Here is a 20,753-nt window from a genome sequence, read left to right on the forward strand (position 1 = left end):
TGCAGCTCTGGGGTATAATACAGGATGTAACTCAGGATCAGTAATGTAATGTATGTACACAGTGACTGCACCAGCAGAATAGTGAGTGCAGCTCTGGGGTATAATACAGGATGTAACTCAGGATCAGTAATGTAATGTATGTACACAGTGACTGCACCAGCAGAATAGTGAGTGCAGCTCTGGAGTATAATACAGGATGTAACTCAGGATCAGTAATGTAATGTATGTATACAGTGACAAAATTTTAATGCAGATGAATTCTATGTAAAATTATATTTACAGGTAAAGATGTATAACAAAAAGATGTTGCTGAATTAAAAAACAAAAAAACACCCCACACACTTCTGGTAATCCTGTGCACATCTATGGGGTGCGATGCTGCTGGAGCGGTGACGGACATTACCCGCCGCTGCCGTCACAGGAACATGAGACACAGACATAGCAGAGTGCAGCGTGTGACCGTCGCTCGGGAGAAACTGGATGATAACGCAAAATCCAACAAAAAGTAACGAAGTGAAATATGTAAGAGATGGAAGGAGCCAGTAATGTGCTGACGCCTCCGGGACGTCTGAGGATGAAGCTTCTCTTACCCAGCGGTGAGAATGTGAATACAATATGAATAATCATGAATTAACTTTATAGAAATCAACCTCGACAATCCTCCAGTCACATCCAGAGCTGCATCCTGGGACCCCACAGCTCAGTGCTGCCCCCGCTGGCTCAGATTATTAATGCGGTCTTTGAACTGAAGAATTGTGACTGCAGCTCTGGATGTAACTGGAGTAAAAAGACACAATGTAACCAATTTAAACATCTCTTTCTTAAAGTGCACCGTCCCCTTTATACAGTTAGACAACTATTGATGGGTGACCTCAGAGCGGACGCGAGCAGCGACTGTACCAGGTGAGAAGATCCGTTGTTGATCATGGTGGGTAGACTGGCCCATCGCTCGTTCTCCAGCTCCTCCATCACCTGGTTCATGGCGCTCTTTAACCACGTGTCTACCGAAACCCCGATTTGCCTCAGGAGGTCAAGACGAGCTTCTGCCTTGAGCTTGGTGATCTGCGGCAAACAGAGCATGCTGGGTAAGAGCCAATATGGCTGCCATCATAGACATATGACTCCAAGAGATTGCTACAATGTATCAGTCTAGATAATTCTGTAGATTGGGTGCAACTGGAACAAACCCTCAGCTGTGAACAATGAGGTCTGTACGGGTTTTCAGCCTCCAGATGTGAATGAGAAGGCCCCGTACCCTAACAGCAAGCACAGATCTTGAAAAAGTGAATAGAAGTTTAGTCCATTTCCAGGAGATGTTCCGATGCCACATTGTATCTGCATGTAATGACGGCAACCATCGAGGGTCAGCACCGACCCCAGGAAGGTTAACGACATCGCATTACTGCTGCCACGAGCCGCAGGGTCACTGACCGCACAACAATCATCTCAGGGACCAGCACACAGCAAACACGTATAAGTAACCCATTATCCTACCCGTCATAACAGGGGCGGCCACAAATTACCCAAAGGTGAAAAGGTGACAGAACGTCCCTGGGAAAAGAATCCGCCCAACCATCCATGAAGATCTCCTTACACATGTCACCGATAGAAAGTCAGCGGTGTATTCACATATATATGTCTCTAAATAGGGCAGTATTATAGTAGTTATATTCTTGTACATAGGGGCAGTATTATAGTAGTTATATTCTTGTACATAGGGGCAGTATTATAGTAGTTATATTCTTGTACATAGGGGCAGTATTATAGTAGTTATATTCTTGTACATAGGGGGCAGTATTATAATAGTTATATCCTTGTACATAGGGTCAGTATTATAGTAGTTATATCCTTGTACATAGGGTCAGTATTATAGTAGTTATATCCTTGTACATAGGGGCAGTATTATAGTAGTTATATTCTTGTACATAGGAGGAGTATTATAGTAGTTATATCCTTGTGCATAGGGGCACTATTATAGTAGTTATATTCTTGTACATAGGAGCAGTATTATAGTAGTTATATTCTTGTACATAGGAGCAGTATTATAGTAGTTATATTCTTGTATATAGGAGCAGTATTATAGTAGTTATATTCTTGTACATAGGGGGCAGTATTATAGTAGTTATATTCTTGTACATAGGAGCAGTATTACAGTAGTTATATTCTTGTATATAGGGGGCAGTATTATAGTAGTTATATTCTTGTACATAGGGACAGTATTATAGTAGTTATATTCTTGTATATAGGGGCAGTATTATAGTAGTTATATTCTTGTATATAGGGGCAGTATTATAGTAGTTATATTCTTGTATATAGGAGCAGTATTATAGTAGTTATATTCTTGTATATAGGGGCAGTATTATAGTAGTTATATTCTTGTACATAGGGGCAGTATTATAGTAGTTATATTCTTGTACATAGGGGCAGTATTATAGTAGTTATATTCTTGTACATAGGGGCAGTATTATAGTAGTTATATTCCTGTACATAGGGGCAGTATTATAGTAGTTATATTCTTGTACATAGGGGCAGTATTATAGTAGTTATATCCTTGTACATAGGGGCAGTATTATAGTAGTTATATTCTTGTACATAGGGGCAGTATTATAGTAGTTATATTCTTGTACATAGGGGCAGTATTATAGTAGTTATATTCCTGTACATAGGGGCAGTATTATAGTAGTTATATTCTAGTACATAGGGGCAGTATTATAGTAGTTATATTCTTGTACATAGGGACAGTATTATAGTAGTTATATTCCTGTACATAGGAGCAATATTATTATAGTAGTTATATTCTTGTACATAGGGACAGTATTATAGTAGTTATATTCTTGTACATAGGGGCAGTATTATAGTAGTTATATTCTTGTACATAGGAGCAGTATTATAGTAGTTATATTCTTGTACATAGGGACAGTATTATAGTAGTTATATTCTTGTACATAGGGGCAGTATTATAGTAGTTATATTCCTGTACATAGGGGGCAGTATTATAGTAGTTATATTCTTGTATATAGGATCAGTATTATAGTAGTTATATTCTTGTACATAGGAGCAGTGTTATAGTAGTTATATTCTTGTACATAGGGACAGTATTACAGTAGTTATATTCTTGTATATAGGAGCAGTATTACAGTAGTTATATTCTTGTACATAGGGGCAGTATTATAGTAGTTATATTCTTGTATATAGGGGCAGTATTATAGTAGTTATATTCTTGTACATAGGGGCAGTATTACAGTAGTTATATTCTTGTATATAGGAGCAGTATTACAGTAGTTATATTCTTGTATATAGGGGGCAGTATTATAGTAGTTATATTCTTGTATATAGGGGGCAGTATTATAGTAGTTATATTCTTGTATATAGGGGCAGTATTATAGTAGTTACAGTGGGGCAAAAAAGTATTTAGTCAGTCAGCAATAGTGCAAGTTCCACCACTTAAAAAGATGAGAGGCGTCTGTAATTTACATCATAGGTAGACCTCAACTATGGGAGACAAACTGAGAAAAAAAATCCAGAAAATCACATTGTCTGTTTTTTTATCATTTTTTTTTGCATATTATGGTGGAAAATAAGTATTTGGTCAGAAACAAACAATCAAGATTTCTGGCTCTCACAGACCTGTAACTTCTTCTTTAAGAGTCTCATCTTTCCTCCACTCATTACCTGTAGTAATGGCACCTGTTTAAACTTGTTATCAGTATAAAAAGACACCTGTGCACACCCTCAAACAGTCTGACTCCAAACTCCACTATGGTGAAGACCAAAGAGCTGTCAAAGGACACCAGAAACAAAATTGTAGCCCTGCACCAGGCTGGGAAGACTGAATCTGCAATAGCCAACCAGCTTGGAGTGAAGAAATCAACAGTGGGAGCAATAATTGGAAAATGGAAGACATACAAGACCACTGATAATCTCCCTCGATCTGGGGCTCCACGCAAAATCCCACCCCGTGGAGTCAGAATGATCACAAGAACGGTGAGCAAAAATCCCAGAACCACGCGGGGGGACCTAGTGAATGAACTGCAGAGAGCTGGGACCAATGTAACAAGGCCTACCATAAGTAACACACTACACCACCATGGACTCAGATCCTGCAGTGCCAGACGTGTCCCACTGCTTAAGCCAGTACATGTCCGGGCCCGTCTGAAGTTTGCTAGAGAGCATTTGGATGATCCAGAGGAGTTTTGGGAGAATGTCCTATGGTCTGATGAAACCAAACTGGAACTGTTTGGTAGAAACACAACTTGTCGTGTTTGGAGGAAAAAGAATACTGAGTTGCATCCATCAAACACCATACCTACTGTAAAGCATGGTGGTGGAAACATCATGCTTTGGGGCTGTTTCTCTGCAAAGGGGCCAGGACGACTGATCCGGGTACATGAAAGAATGAATGAGGCCTTGTATCGTGAGATTTTGAGTGCAAACCTCCTTCCATCAGCAAGGGCATTGAAGATGAAACGTGGCTGGGTCTTTCAACATGGCAATGATCCAAAGCACACCGCCAGGGCAACGAAGGAGTGGCTTCGTAAGAAGCATTTCAAGGTCCTGGAGTGGCCTAGCCAGTCTCCAGATCTCAACCCTATAGAAAACCTTTGGAGGGAGTTGAAAGTCCGTGTTGCCAAGCGAAAAGCCAAAAACATCACTGCTCTAGAGGAGATCTGCATGGAGGAATGGGCCAACATACCAACAACAGTGTGTGGCAACCTTGTGAAAACTTACAGAAAACGTTTGACCTCTGTCATTGCCAACAAAGGATATATTACAAAGTATTGAGATGAAATTTTGTTTCTGACCAAATACTTATTTTCCACCATAATATGCAAATAAAATGTTAAAAAAAACAGACAATGTGATTTTCTGGATTTTTTTTTCTCAGTTTGTCTCCCATAGTTGAGGTCTACCTATGATGTAAATTACAGACGCCTCTCATCTTTTTAAGTGGTGGAACTTGCACTATTGCTGACTGACTAAATACTTTTTTGCCCCACTGTATATTCTTGTACATAGGAAAAGTATTATAGTAGTTATATTCTTGTACATAGGGGGCAGTGTTATAGTAGTTATATTCTTGTACATAGGGGCAGTATTATAGTAGTTATATTCTTGTACATAGGGGGCAGTATTATAGTAGTTATATTCTTGTACATAGTGGCAGTAGTATAGTAGTTATATTCTTGTACATAGGAGCAGTATTATAGTAGTTATATTCTTGTACATAGGGGCAGTATTATAGTAGTTATATTCTTGTATATAGGGGGCAGTATTATAGTAGTTATATTCTTGTACATAGGGGCAGTATTATAGTAGTTATATTCTTGTACATAGGAGGCAGTATTATAGTAGTTAAATTCTTGTACATAGGGGCAGTATTATAGTAGTTATAGTCTTGTACATAGGGGGCAGTAGTATAGTAGTTATATTCTTGTACATAGGGGGCAGTATTATAGTAGTTATATTCTTGTACATAGGGGCAGTATTATAGTAGTTATATTCTTGTATATAGGGGGCAGTATTATAGTAGTTATATTCTTGTACATAGGGGGCAGTATTATAGTAGTTATATTCTTGTACATAGGAGCAGTATTATAGTAGTTATATTCTTGTACATAGGAGCAGTATTATAGTAGTTATAGTCTTGTACATAGGGGGCAGTAGTATAGTAGTTATATTCTTGTACATAGGGGGCAGTATTATAGTAGTTATATTCTTGTACATAGGGGCAGTATTATAGTAGTTATATTCTTGTACATAGGGGCAGTATTATAGTAGTTATATTCCTGTACATAGGGGCAGTATTATAGTAGTTATATTCTTGTACAGAGGAGCAGTATTATAGTAGTTATACTCTTGTACATAGGGGCAGTATTATAGTAGTTATATTCTTGTACATAGGAGCAGTATTATAGTAGTTATAGTCTTGTACATAGGGGGCAGTATTATAGTAGTTATATTCTTGTACATAGTGGCAGTAGTATAGTAGTTATATTCTTGTACATAGTGGCAGTATTATAGTAGTTATATTCTTGTACATAGGTAGCAGTATTATAGTAGTTATATTCTTGTACATAGGGGGCAGTATTATAGTAGTTATATTCTTGTACATAGGGGCAGTATTATAGTAGTTATATTCTTGTACATAGGGGCAGTATTATAGTAGTTATATTCTTTTATATAGGAACAGTATTATAGTAGTTATATTCTTGTACATAGGGGCAGTATTATAGTAGTTATATTCTTGTACATAGGGGGCAGTATTATAGTAGTTATATTCTTGTACATAGGGGCAGTATTATAGTAGTTATATTCTTGTACATAGGAGCAGTATTATAGTAGTTATATTCTTTTATATAGGAACAGTATTATAGTAGTTATATTCTTGTACATAGGGGCAGTATTATAGTAGTTATATTCTTGTATATAGGGGGCAGTATTATAGTAGTTATATTCTTGTACATAGGAGCAGTATTATAGTAGTTATATTCTTGTACATAGGGGCAGTATTATAGTAATTATATTCTTGTACATAGGAGCAGTATTATAGTAGTTATATTCTTGTACATAGGAGCAGTATTATAGTAGTTATATTCTTGTACATAGGAGCAGTATTATAGCAGTTATATTCTTGTACATAGGGGCAGTATTATAGTAGTTATATTCTTGTATATAGGGGGCAGTATTATAGTAGTTATATTCTTGTACATAGGGGCAGTATGATAGAAGTTATATTCTTGTACATAGGAGGCAGTATTATAGTAGTTATATTCTTGTATATAGGGGGCAGTATTATAGTAGTTATATTCTTGTACATAGGGGGCAGTATTATAGTAGTTATATTCTTGTACATAGGAGCAGTATTATAGTAGTTATATTCTTGTACATAGGAGCAGTATTATAGTAGTTATAGTCTTGTACATAGGGGGCAGTAGTATAGTAGTTATATTCTTGTACATAGGGGGCAGTATTATAGTAGTTATATTCTTGTACATAGGGGCAGTAATATAGTAGTTATATTCTTGTACATAGGGGCAGTATTATAGTAGTTATATTCCTGTACATAGGGGCAGTATTATAGTAGTTATATTCTTGTACAGAGGAGCAGTATTATAGTAGTTATACTCTTGTACATAGGGGCAGTATTATAGTAGTTATATTCTTGTACATAGGAGCAGTATTATAGTAGTTATAGTCTTGTACATAGGGGGCAGTATTATAGTAGTTATATTCTTGTACATAGTGGCAGTAGTATAGTAGTTATATTCTTGTACATAGTGGCAGTATTATAGTAGTTATATTCTTGTACATAGGTAGCAGTATTATAGTAGTTATATTCTTGTACATAGGGGGCAGTATTATAGTAGTTATATTCTTGTACATAGGGGCAGTATTATAGTAGTTATATTCTTGTACATAGGGGCAGTATTATAGTAGTTATATTCTTTTATATAGGAACAGTATTATAGTAGTTATATTCTTGTACATAGGGGCAGTATTATAGTAGTTATATTCTTGTATATAGGGGGCAGTATTATAGTAGTTATATTCTTGTACATAGGGGCAGTATTATAGTAGTTATATTCTTGTACATAGGAGCAGTATTATAGTAGTTATATTCTTTTATATAGGAACAGTATTATAGTAGTTATATTCTTGTACATAGGGGCAGTATTATAGTAGTTATATTCTTGTATATAGGGGGCAGTATTATAGTAGTTATATTCTTGTACATAGGAGCAGTATTATAGTAGTTATATTCTTGTACATAGGAGGCAGTATTATAGTAGTTATACTCTTGTACATAGGGGGCAGTATTATAGTAGTTATATTCTTGTACATAGGAGCAGTATTATAGTAGCTATATTCTTGTACATAGGGGCAGTATTATAGTAGTTATATTCTTGTACATAGGGGCAGTATGATAGAAGTTACATTTTTGTACATAATATTTGGATGATGTGACAACCACCAATGTTAAGCTGAGAAGTTGTAATGTATTTTCTCCTTTTTCACTTATTAGCTGATAAATTATCCAGCAGGGTTCGGCAATAAGGACAGATGAAAACTCCTAGTCAGGAGAATATGTGACACACGCCGTCGCCTGGAGACATGATGTTCAGGAAATCCATCCAAAAAATGGATTTTGTATAATTTTCTTTGACTTTTTCTTAAACTTCACATCCCGGAATATAATACACGGCGCGTCACTACTTGGGGGGCCGCCGCGTCTCTGCTCCAATGTGTCTTACAAGGATGTGAACAATATTACGGTTCAGTAATTAATAACACTGCAGTATCCTCTTAGGGATAATTCTAGAACGTGCAAGTGAGAAAGCTGCGGAGCAGAGATCATAGTGCAGGCACGGAGAACACACCGGGGAAAACAATGTGGGAATTTTGCTGTGCCCGATGCATTGAGTGTCAGTTGGGGCTAATAACAGAGTATTTAACTGTTAGGGCCAGGGCAGCAAATATCGGGGCGACGGATCGATCCGCTGTATCCCTGCTAACGCGTTTCGCTGCACATCCGTGCGTCTCGCCGCCCTCGCAGCTTCGCTCCAGAATGAATATGTTTCGGACACGAGGTTATAATTACTTCTATTTGTAACAGCGTTAATTAAATTTTAATTAAAGCCAAGTAGAATGAGACATGTGTAATGCCGGGGAGACGCTGGCACAACTTCTGTAACAAAGAGGGGGAAAAGGGGAGACGACCTACACAACGAAACCGGCGACCTCTAATAAAACATTTACGGCTCCCGAGACGGCGCGAGCGGAAAATCCTAGAATTACCATTTCCAGCTCCGTCATTTTTTTTATACAACGGCTTATTATACAGGAAAATGTAACGGGCTCCTGGCGATGGAGAAAAACCGCCAGATCCGATTTTATTGGTCTTCGGTTGAGCGGAGACCTAAGTGGCGGCGTGGGAGGTCTCCATTCATCTATCTCTACTGGACACTGCAGATGGGAGGAGTAGTCCTGCAGGTCGATTACATGGGACACTCCATATTGTGAAACGGCTGATAACAGAGAAAAATAGAGCGTCGTCCCTTTCCTCACACTGAGAGATGGCTGATAACAGGGGGCAATAACTGATCCGCGCCTCTCGGATCTCACATTCCCCCATCAGTGAATCTATCGACACATTTACACATAGGACAATGGACAGAAGTGTCCGATCTGTGCACGCACCTCGGCCTTCCGGATACTCTCCTTCACCTCCTCGATCCTCTGCTCCAGCTCCAGGCGACCCTGCTCCGACGCCGGAGAACTCTGACACTCCAGGTCATCCAGCAACTGCGGGAAAAGAGGGAACGAGGAGAAGTCAAGTCCTGGGATGGGAACAGTTAGAGGGGGCCCATATGGCTCGCCCAAAATTTGGGGCTCTACAGCCAGCACTACATGGCATGAAAAAGTTTGGGCTCCCCTGGTCAAAATGTACTGTTATTGTGAACAGTTAAGCAAGTTGAAGATTAAATTATCTCGAAAAGGCGTAAAGGTAAAGATAACACATTTGTACTTAAACCCCCGGAGGTTTTTTCAGTTTTGCATTTTCGTTTGTTGCTCACCTCCTTCCCAGGGCCATATCTTTTTTTATTTTTCAATCAATATGGCCATGTAAGTGCTTATTTCTTGCGGGACGAGTTGTACTTTTCAACACCGTTGGTCTTACCATGTCTTGTACTCGAAAACAGGAAAAATAAAAAATGAAAACTCCAAGTGAAGTCAAATTGCAAAAAAAAGTGCAATCCCACGCTTGTTTTTTTTTTTTCTTCTTTTTTTTTGCTAGGTTCACTAAATGCTAAAACTGACCTGCCATTATGATTCTCCAGGTCATTACAAGTTCATAGACACCAAACATGTCTAGGTTATTTTTTTATCTAAGTGGTACAAAAAAATTCCAGCTCCCCCACCCCCCCCAAAAAAAAAAAATAATTGCGCCGTTTTCCGAGACACGTAGCGTCTCCATTCTTTGTGATCTTGGGTTGGGTGAGGGCTTATTTTTTGCGTGCTGAGCTGATGTTTTTAATGATGCCACTTTTGCGCAGATACGTTCTTTTGTTCGCCCGTTATTCCATTTTAATGCAATGTCACAGCGACCAAAAAATATAATTCTGGCGTTTTGATTTTTTGCTCGCTACGCCGTTTAGCGACCAGGTTAATCCTTTTTTTAAATTGATAGATCGGGCGATTCTGAACGCGGCGATACCAAATATGTGTAGGTTTGATTTTTTTTTATTATTATTTTGAATGAGCTGAAAAGTTTGACAGCGGCATTTAACTAGTTAATAGGCGCGGGTAGATCGAGTTTCCACCCGCACCTATTGCGGGCACATGTCAGCTGTTTAAAACAGCTGAAATGTCCCTGCTTTGATGCGGGCTCACCGCCGGAGCCCACCTCAAAGTGGGTGATACTGACATCGACGTACTACTATACGCCCTATGTCAGTAAGGGGTCAAGCAAAAAATATAAATATATATTATATTGTAGCTTTGTTGTCCCCAATGTCTGCTGCTTGACCTTGTTGTAATGGACTGCCGTCTTAGAAATTTTAAGGATGGAGGCAACATGACGCTCACTGTGTCCCTCTGCTAGTAAAGCCAGAATTGAGCCCTCACTGAAGACTTTTCTTTTCCACTCCTTTCACATGGTTATACATTATTTTTTTTCATTCCTATTACTTTTGGGATATTCCTAGCACTTGTTTTGCCATCAAGCTTGTCGTATTACAGGAGGATTGTGAACACCACAACAGGGTTTTTTATACTTTCCTTCCGTTAAATAAGATTTGGTTCAGGTGATCACCTAATCAGACGTATATTAAGTAGAATGAGGAGTACTCTGGATGGAATTCATCTGACACTGGAATGGAACGGCTGTCAGACATGGAGGGAAGCGGATCTATATACAACCGTGCAGTGGTCTCTTAATTTTTGTCAGAGCTGTATATATAATAGAGGACTGGAGTAAGGTAATCTTCTCTGTTGAGTCTAATGTTCAGCTTTGCCCAACCCCTGGTCTTCTAATGGTTAGACGGAGACCTGGAGAGGCGTACAAGCCACAGTGTCTGCACCCACTGTGAAATTTGGTGGAGGATCGGTGATGATCTGGGGAGGCTTCAGCAAGGCTGGAATTGGGCAGGTTGTTCTTTGTGAAGGACGTATGAATAAAGTCGCATACAAGGCTATCCTAGAAAAACAGCTGATTCCTTCTGCTCAGGCAATGTTCCTCAACTTTGAGGACTGGTTTTTCCAGCAGGACAATGCACCATGCCACACAGCTAGGTCAATCAAGGTGTGGATGAAGGACCACCACATCAAGACCCTGTCATGGCCGCCCAATCTCCAGACCTGAAACCCCACTGAAAACCTCTGGAATGTAATCAGGAGGATGATGGATAGTCACAGGCCAACAAACACAGAAGAACGGATATTATTGTACCAGGAGCAGAGTGATAGACTGGTGGAAAGCTGCCGAGACGCATGAAAGCTGTGATTAACAATCATGGTTATTCCACAAAATATTGATTTCTGAACTCTTCCTGGGGTAAAACATTAGTATTGTGGTTTCTAAATGATTAGGAACTTGTTTTCTGTGCATCATTTGAGGTCTGAAAGCACTGGGCTTTTAATTTTGACCATTTTTCTTTGTCAGAAAATAAATACAAAATTTATTGCTGGGAACATCGGAGACATGTTGTCAGTATGTTAACGGAATAAAAGAGCTATTTACAATTTACTCAAAAATATACCTATAAAGAGAAAAATCAGACAAACTGAACATTTTGTAGTGGTCACTTAATGTTTGCCAGAGCTGTAGATAAAAATGACAAAAGTGAAAAATGATCGGATTTGTTGGGTGGTGAGGGCCTCTGCATCTGACGTGGTCATGGGTGGTGAGGGCCTCTGCATCTGACGTGGTCATGGGGGGTGGGTTTCTGCATCTGACGTGGTCATGGGTGGTGGGTTTCTGCATCTGACGTGGTCATGGGTGGTGGGTTTCTGCATCTGACGTGCTCATGGGTGGTGAGGGCCTCTGCATCTGACGTGGTCATGGGTGGTGGGTTTCTGCATCTGACGTGGTCATGGGTGGTGGGTTTCTGCATCTGACGTGGTCATGGGTGATGGGCCTCTGCATCTGACGTGGTCATGGGGGGTGGGCCTCTGCATCTGACGTGGTCATGGGTGGTGAGGGCCTCTGCATCTGACGTGGTCATGGGGGGTGGGTTTCTGCATCTGACGTGGTCATGGGTGGTGGGTTTCTGCATCTGACGTGGTCATGGGTGGTGGGTTTCTGCATCTGACGTGGTCATGGGTGATGGGCCTCTGCATCTGACGTGGTCATGGGGGGTGGGCCTCTGCATCTGACGTGGTCATGGGTGGTGAGGGCCTCTGCATCTGACGTGGTCATGGGGGGTGGGTTTCTGCATCTGACGTGGTCATGGGTGATGGGCCTCTGCATCTGACGTGGTCATGGGTGGTTGGTTTCTGCATCTGACGTGGTCATGGGTGGTGAGGGCCTCTGCATCTGACGTGGTCATGGGGGGTGAGGGCCTCTGCATCTCACGTGGTCATGGGGGGGTGGGCCTCTGCCTCTGACGTGGTCATGGGTGGTGGGTTTCTGCATCTGACGTGGTCATGGGTGGTGGGTTTCTGCATCTGACGTGGTCATGGTTGGTGGGTTTCTGCATCTGACGTGGTCATGGGGGGTGGGTTTCTGCATCTGGCGCAGTGTTATGGGAGCTTGTGCTGTTATGGGGCCCCTTGCAGCTGGTGACCCTATAATGCCACCATGGATGTCTTAGTCATGTGGTCCCACTATCATCACCGGTATAGACACATGCGGTCGTCACTATTGGGGGGGGGGGTCATTCCTGCATCTGAATATGCCCCTGGCGCCCCTGGACCGGCGTGCACCCAGCTGGCACTACACCTACCCGCTGACTATGGATGATGTTCTTGTGCTCCCGTGCCACCCTGGTCGCCCACTTGCGCGCCTCCTTGTTCAGGCTGTGCTCTTCCGTGGTGCCGGTCTCAGACTCCAGCTGCCGACTCTGCAGAATAAAATAATCACATTACACTTCTGTACGGGGACAGCGCAGACCAACACCCCGGCGAGCGGCAGGACCCTAATCACCAGCGAGCGCACGGACCGGGATTTACCGGACGCACGCCATGCAGCCGCCGCAGTGCACCCGGAGCAAACAAGCCCAGCACCCTCCGAACAAAAGAATGGATTCTATGCACTGACAGCAAGCGGAGATCTTACAAATAGCAAGGAATGGATACATTACTTTCAAGATATGCAACTATTTGGCTTTAGTGACCTAAAACTCAGAACACCCCTTTAAGTAACTAAGCCAGCTCTGCTACATTACATGCACGGGGGGATGTCGGGGGGGGGATGACACCCCAGGGGAGAGGTGCACCGGAGGAGGCGCGAACCGGGGATTTTATAGTCTTTATATCCAAGTAGCGGAGAATACCGCCCTTCCTCCGCCGCCCCTTATAGCCTGGATGGGGGGCAGCACTCGCCCCGGCCCCTCGCCTTCACAGAGATTTCTTACGTTACTTTTACTGGCACCTTCACTAGAATCTTGGCACGGGCGGGCGGCCGCTTTCTGTAAAATGCTGAATTAATATTTTTGCTGGTTTCTCGCAGCCCATAGAGGGTCCGATACCAGCGGAGAGCAGAGGCGCGGAATATAGGTAATGAGTGGTGACCATCAGCGAGACCACCGGCGGCCGGGAGACCACCGGAATTTACTAAACCGTACTCGACAGAGCGCCATCGGGACAGACGTCGCTGGGAACGCAGACACTGCCCAGCGGGATTTACGCTCCAGATCATCAAAACTACAGGATATAAAGAAAAAATAGGTTTTATTCTCCGACAGCGGAAGATGAAAACCCTCCTGACCTTCTACTCAGATGTATCCAGTCTGGACGACACATTCTACCCGCACTGATACATTGTTGCAAAACCATCAGCGCAGAAAATAAATGTGTTCCAGAAGTGAGAACAACGGTAACAAACCCTCAGCTGTGAGAACGATAAGATCAAAGAGGACTGTCTGGGCTGGACGCAACTGGAACAAACCCTCAGCTGTGAGAAGGATGAGGTCACAGAGGACTGTCTGGGCTGGACGCAACTGTAACAAACCCTCAGCTGTGAGAAGGATAAGGTCACAGAGGACTGTCTGGGCTGGACGCAACTGTAACAAACCCTCAGCTGTGAGAAGGATGAGGTCACAGAGGACTGTCTGGGCTGGACGCAACTGTAACAAACCCTCAGCTGTGAGAAGGATAAGGTCACAGAGGACTGTCTGGGCTGGACGCAACTGGAACAGACCCTCAGCTGTGAGAAGGATGAGGTCACAGAGGACTGTCTGGGCTGGACGCAACTGGAACAAACCCTCAGCTGTGAGAAGGATGAGGTCACAGAGGACTGTCTAGGCTGGGCGCAACTGTAACAAACCCTCAGCTGTGAGAAGGATAAGGTCACAGAGGACTGTCTGGGCTGGACGCAACTGGAACAAACCCTCAGCTGTGAGAAGGATGAGGTCACAGAGGACTGTCTGGGCTGGACGCAACTGGAACAGACCCTCAGCTGTGAGAAGGATGAGGTCACAGAGGACTGTCTGGGCTGGACGCAACTGGAACAAACCCTCAGCTGTGAGAACGATAAGATCAAAGAGGACTGTCTGGGCTGGACGCAACTGGAACAAACCCTCAGCTGTGAGAACGATAAGATCAAAGAGGACTGTCTAGGCTGGACGCAACTGGAACAAACCCTCAGCTGTGAGAAGGATAAGGTCACAGAGGACTGTCTGGGCTGGAAGCAACTGTAACAAACCCTCAGCTGTGAGAAGGATAAGGTCACAGAGGACTGTCTGGGCTGGAAGCAACTGTAACAAACCCTCAGCTGTGAGAAGGATGAGGTCACAGAGGACTGTCTAGGCTGGGCGCAACTGTAACAAACCCTCAGCTGTGAGAAGGATGAGGTCACAGAGGACTGTCTGGGCTGGACGCAACTGTAACAAACCCTCAGCTGTGAGAAGGATGAGGTCACAGAGGACTGTCTGGGCTGGAAGCAACTGTAACAAACCCTCAGCTGTGAGAAGGATGAGGTCACAGAGGACTGTCTAGGCTGGGCGCAACTGTAACAAACCCTCAGCTGTGAGAAGGATGAGGTCACAGAGGACTGTCTGGGCTGGAAGCAACTGTAACAAACCCTCAGCTGTGAGAAGGATGAGGTCACAGAGGACTGTCTGGGCTGGAAGCAACTGTAACAAACCCTCAGCTGTGAGAAGGATGAGGTCACAGAGGACTGTCTGGGCTGGAAGCAACTGTAACAAACCCTCAGCTGTGAGATGGATAAGGTCACAGAGTACTGTCTGGGCTGGAAGCAACTGTAACAAACCCTCAGCAGTGAGTAGGATGAGGTCACAGTGGACTGTCTAGGCTGGATGCAACTGTAACAAACCCTCAGCAGTGAGAAGGATGAGGTCACAGAGGACTGTCTGGGCTGGACGCATCTGTAACAAACCCTCAGCTGTGAGAAGGATGAGGTCACAGAGGACTGTCTGGGCTGGACGCATCTGTAACAAACCCTCAGCTGTGAGAAGGATGAGGTCACAGAGGACTGTCTGGGCTGGATGCAACTGGAACAAACCCTCAGCTGTGGGAAGGATGAGGTCACAGAGGACTGTCTGGGCTGGACGCAACTGTAACAAACCCTCAGCTGTGAGAAGGATGAGGTCACAGAGGACTGTCTGGGCTGGAAGCAACTGTAACAAACCCTCAGCAGTGAGAAGGATGAGGTCACAGAGGACTGTCTGGGCTGGGCGCAACTGTAACAAACCCTCAGCTGTGGGAAGGATGAGGTCACAGAGGACTGTCAAGGCTGGATGCAACTGTAACAAACCCTCAGCTGTGAGAAGGATGAGGTCACAGAGGACTGTCTGGGCTGGACGCAACTGTAACAAACCCTCAGCTGTGAGAAAGATGAGGTCACAGAGGACTGTCTGGGCTGGATGCAACTGGAACAAACCCTCAGCTGTGGGAAGGATGAGGTCACAGAGGACTGTCTGGGCTGGATGCAACTGTAACAAACCCTCAGCTGTGGGAAGGATGAGGTCACAGAGGACTGTCTGGGCTCGACGCAACTGTAACAAACCCTCAGCTGTGAGAAGGATGAGGTCACAGAGGACTGTCTGGGCTCGACGCAACTGTAACAAACCCTCAGCTGTGGGAAGGATAAGGTCAGAGGGTTGTCCGGGGTAGATGCAACTGTAACCAACCCTCAGCTGTGGAAGGATAATGTCACGGTAGGTTGTCCACGAGGGATGCAACTAACAAACCCTCAGCTGTGGGAAGGATAAGGTCACAGAGGGTTGTCCAGGCTGAGTGCAACTGTAACGAACCCTCAGCTGTGAAGTATGAGCTCAGGTTGGATGTAAATAGTTAATAGTCCGTTTATTGAAACTGATGAAGAACTGAAACAAAATATATAACAAAGAGCAAGGCAAACCTCTCTGCTGTCCTGACCGTTTGTTACAGTGTATCAGTGCAGGTAAATGGCTGGATACAATGGTAACAAGAAGTGTCAGGTCAGGACCCGGATACAGACGAGGAGGGGAACATCTTGCAGACAGTGGGCAGCGCACAGGCTGCAGTAAGGTCAGACACAGGTAACATTCCCAACATCTGGGGGTCAGGGAGTTGCTATTCTAGCAGTTGCCTATTTTCAGAGCCAGCTCCTGTGACCTTAAGTTGACTTTCCCCCAGATATTCCCCATTTCTCCCTTTCATCAGATATTGCAGAGTAAACGGAAAGGTTGAGCGTCCGGGCACGAGCTGCAGCCTCAGCGTTTCGCCACAATGTTCACTATCTCCATAGAGGAAGATGGACCGGGGAAAGAAGCGCTGACACCGACCATGGAAATCCTCCCGGATGTGCAAGAACAATAAGCCTTCCACATCTGGACACAAAGGTGCAAAGTGCTTCCCTGAAAACCCACAAACATCATGTCCTGGGGCCGAGCAATTCCCTCCGCAACAACCTCACTCATACGTTACTGTAAATATGGCTGATAATGCAGCTCCCCGAGAGGTCCACAGGGGGCGACACAGGTAGGGGAACAACACAGGTAAAGCCTGGGGATAATCAACACAGGTAGAGCCCGTAACAACACGGGTAAGGCTAAGGATGGGGGGGGGGGGGAGACAATACGGGTAAGGATGGGAAGGGGAACAATACGGGTAAGGATGGGGTGGGGGACAATACAGGTAAGGTCCGTAGGGAACAATATGGGTAAGGTGCGGGGGGAACAATACAGGTAAGGTCCAGGGGGAACAATACGGGTAAGGATGGGGTGGAGAACAATACGGGTAAGGATGGGGTGGGGAACAATACGGGTAAGGATGGGGTGGGGAACTATACGGGTAAGGATGGGGTGGGGAACAATATGGGTAAGGTCCGGGGGGAACAATATGGGGAAGGTCCGGAGGGAACAATATAGGGAAGGTCCGGAGGGAACAATATGGGGAAGGTCCGGGGGGAACAATATGGGGAAGGTCCGGGGGGAACAATATGGGGAAGGTCCGGAGGGAACAATATGGGGAAGGTCGGGGGGGAACAATATGGGGAAGGTCCGGAGGGAACAATATGGGGAAGGTCCGGAGGGAACAATATGGGGAAGGTCCGGGGGGAACAATATGGGGAAGGTCCGGGGGGAACAATATGGGGAAGGTCCGGGGGGAACAATATGGGGAAGGTCCGGAGGGAACAATATGGGGAAGGTCCGGGGGGAACAATATGGGGAAGGTCCGGGGGGAACAATATGGGGAAGGTCCGGGGAAAATGGCACAGGTAAAGCCCTGGGATAGTCAACAAAAGTAAAGCCCATAACAAAACAGAGGTAAAGCCAAGGAGGGTGGGGAACAACACGGGTAAGGCCCGGGGGGAAAATGGCATAGGTAAAGTCCGTAATAACACGGGTAAGGCCCGGGTGGTGGGGGGGTGAATATCAAGGGTAAAGTCCGGGTGGTGGTGGGGAGGAGCAACACGGTTAAGGCCAAGGAAGGAACAACACGGGTAAGGCCAACGAAGAAACAACACGGGTAAGGCCAAGAAAGGAACAACACGGGTAAGGCCAAGGAAGGAACAACACGGGTAAGGCCAAGGAAGGAACAACACGGGTAAGGCCAAGGAAGGAACAACACGGGTAAGGCCAAGGAAGGAACAACATGGGTAAGGCCAAGGAAGGAACAACACGGATAAGGCCAAGGAAGGAACAGCATGGATAAGGATGTCAGAGGTAAAGCCCGGGGTGGGGGGGGGGGAGGGGATCTCCTCTGCCGAGGAAGCTGGCATTTCCACGCAGCACACCAACATCCATTGAGTTCTATGGGCACAGTGGGGGACACAGAGCACTACTCTTGCTGTCTTGCTCTTGTGCACTTGCTGCCTCACGCCTCTGCAGATCGCAGATGATGGCTGGAGGTCTCCGCAGGAGATCCATTTCTCAGCACCAAACTGACCAAGAAGGGAGTTGTTACCATGTAATTCCCCAACAGCCCCCGTTCACTGCACATATAGAGTACACGGGGCCCCCGGACGGACGTGGGGCGAAGTCTTCAGTGCTGTAGTTCAGAGGTGTCAAACTGCATTCCTCGAGGGCTGCAAACAGGTCATGTTTTCAGGATTTCCTTGCATTGCACAGGTGATAATTTAATGACCTACAGAGAATGATTCCAGCACCTTGTGCAATGCTAAGGAAATCCTGAAAACATGACCTGTTTGCAGCCCTCAAGGAATGCAGTTTGACACCCCTGCTGTAGTTGGTGATCAATGACCAATTAAAATTCTGCAAAAATCAGGATGGACCCTCAAGACCTGCAGCACGGATTCCATGCCGCCCACCCAAATCCTCTACATAGTACAAATAGAGCCCCTCCATCATGCACCAAAGACTAAACACACAGACACCGCACCCTACACAATACACACCGTATACATACAGAGGACCACCGTCACATGTCACACAGTACCCGTGAATGTCAGCGATCACAGCGCCCAGAGGGGCCATCATCGGGGGATTAATTTAAAAGGATTTATACACTCAATCATCAACAAGGAATCACATGATCAATGGTAAGCGGGAGATGGAGGGCGAGCGAGCGGGTTATACCTTGGCCAGAGAAATTCTCATAGCACTGACAGGAGAAGGTTCAATATCCACCAGCGGAACAGCTCGAAAACTCTGACCGCAGAGGGAGGACAGAAACAGAGACAGACAGACGGCACTGGGTTAGAACATGAAGATAGAAGCGTCACCCACATCACTAATCTGAGCGCAGGGGACGATCAGTACACACAACTCACATTCTATTATCACCCATAGTGGTAGTGACGGAGTATATGCATTTATATTCTGGTACATAGGAGCAGTATTATAGTAGTTATATTCTTATACATAGGGGCAGTATTATAGTAGTTATATTCTTGTATATAGTGGCAGTATTATAGTAGTTATATTCTTGTATATAGGAGCAGTATTATAGTAGTTATATTCTTGTATATAGGAGCAGTATTATAGTAGTTATATTCTTGTACATAGGAGCAGTATTATAGTAGTTATAGTCTTGTACATAGGGGCAGTATTATAGTAGTTATATTCTTGTACATAGCAGTATTGTAGTAGTTATATTCTTGTACATAGGGGGCAGTATTATAGTAGTTATATTCTTGTACATAGGGGAAGTATTATAGTAGTTATATTCTTGTACATAGCGGCAGTATTATAGTAGTTATATTCTTGTACATAGAGGCAGTATTATAGTAGTTATATTCTTGTATATAGGGGCAGTATTATACTAGTTATATTGTTGTACATAGCGGCAGTATTATAGTAGTTATATTGTTGTACATAGGGGCAGTATTATAGTAGTTATATTGTTGTACATAGCGGCAGTATTATAGTAGTTATATTGTTGTACATAGGGGCAGTATTATAGTAGTTATATTCTTGTACATAGAGGCAGTATTATTGTAGTTATATTCTTGTACATAGGGGCAGTATTATAGTAGTTATATTCTTGTACATAGGAGCAGTATTATAGTAGTTATATTCTTGTACATAGGGGCAGTATTATTGTAGTTATATTCTTGTACATAGGAGCAGTATTATAGTAGTCATATTCTTGTACATAGGGGCAGTATTATAGTAGTTATATTCTTGTACATAGGAGCAGTATTATAGTAGTTATATTCTTGTACATAGGGGCAGTATTATAGTAGTTATATTCTTGTACATAGGAGCAGTATTATAGTAGTCATATTCTTGTACATAGGGGGCAGTATTATAGTAGTTATATTCTTGTACATAGGGGCTGTATTATAGTAGTTATATTCTTGTACATAAAAGCAGTATTATAGTAGTTATATTCTTGTACATAGGGGCAGTATTATAGTAGTTATATTCTTGTACATAGGGGGCAGTATTATAGTAGATATATTCTTGTACATAGGGGCAGTATTATAGTAGTTATATTCTTGTACATAGGGGCAGTATTATAGTAGTTATATTCTTGTATATAGTGGCAGTATTATCGTAGTTTTATTCTTGTACATAGGGGCAGTATTATAGTAGTTATATTCTTGTACATAGGGGCAGTATTATAGTAGTTATATTCTTGTATATAGTGGCAGTATTATAGTAGTTATATTCTTGTACATAAAA

The 20,753-nt window shown here is 43.6% G+C and overlaps 1 protein-coding gene across 2 annotated transcripts in view; it reads right to left on the bottom strand.

Moving 5' to 3' along the window:
• Nucleotides 1-20,753, bottom strand: part of FCHSD2 (FCH and double SH3 domains 2) — a 179,653-nt gene that overhangs the window by 18,700 nt on the left and 140,200 nt on the right. Inside the window, exons 11-14 of one of the 2 annotated variants that reach the window (XM_069759414.1) lie at nucleotides 19,203-19,274; nucleotides 12,945-13,061; nucleotides 9,199-9,303; nucleotides 901-1,062 (exon numbers count right to left, since the gene is read on the bottom strand). In XM_069759414.1, coding sequence (XP_069615515.1) covers nucleotides 901-1,062; nucleotides 9,199-9,303; nucleotides 12,945-13,061; nucleotides 19,203-19,274 — 456 coding nt within the window. The remainder of the gene's footprint in view (nucleotides 1-900; nucleotides 1,063-9,198; nucleotides 9,304-12,944; nucleotides 13,062-19,202; nucleotides 19,275-20,753) is intronic. The other variant, XM_069759415.1, reaches the window with a different exon arrangement.

This window comes from Ranitomeya imitator, chromosome 3, assembly GCF_032444005.1.
Source record: "Ranitomeya imitator isolate aRanImi1 chromosome 3, aRanImi1.pri, whole genome shotgun sequence".
Classification (NCBI taxonomy): Eukaryota; Metazoa; Chordata; class Amphibia; order Anura; family Dendrobatidae; genus Ranitomeya; species Ranitomeya imitator.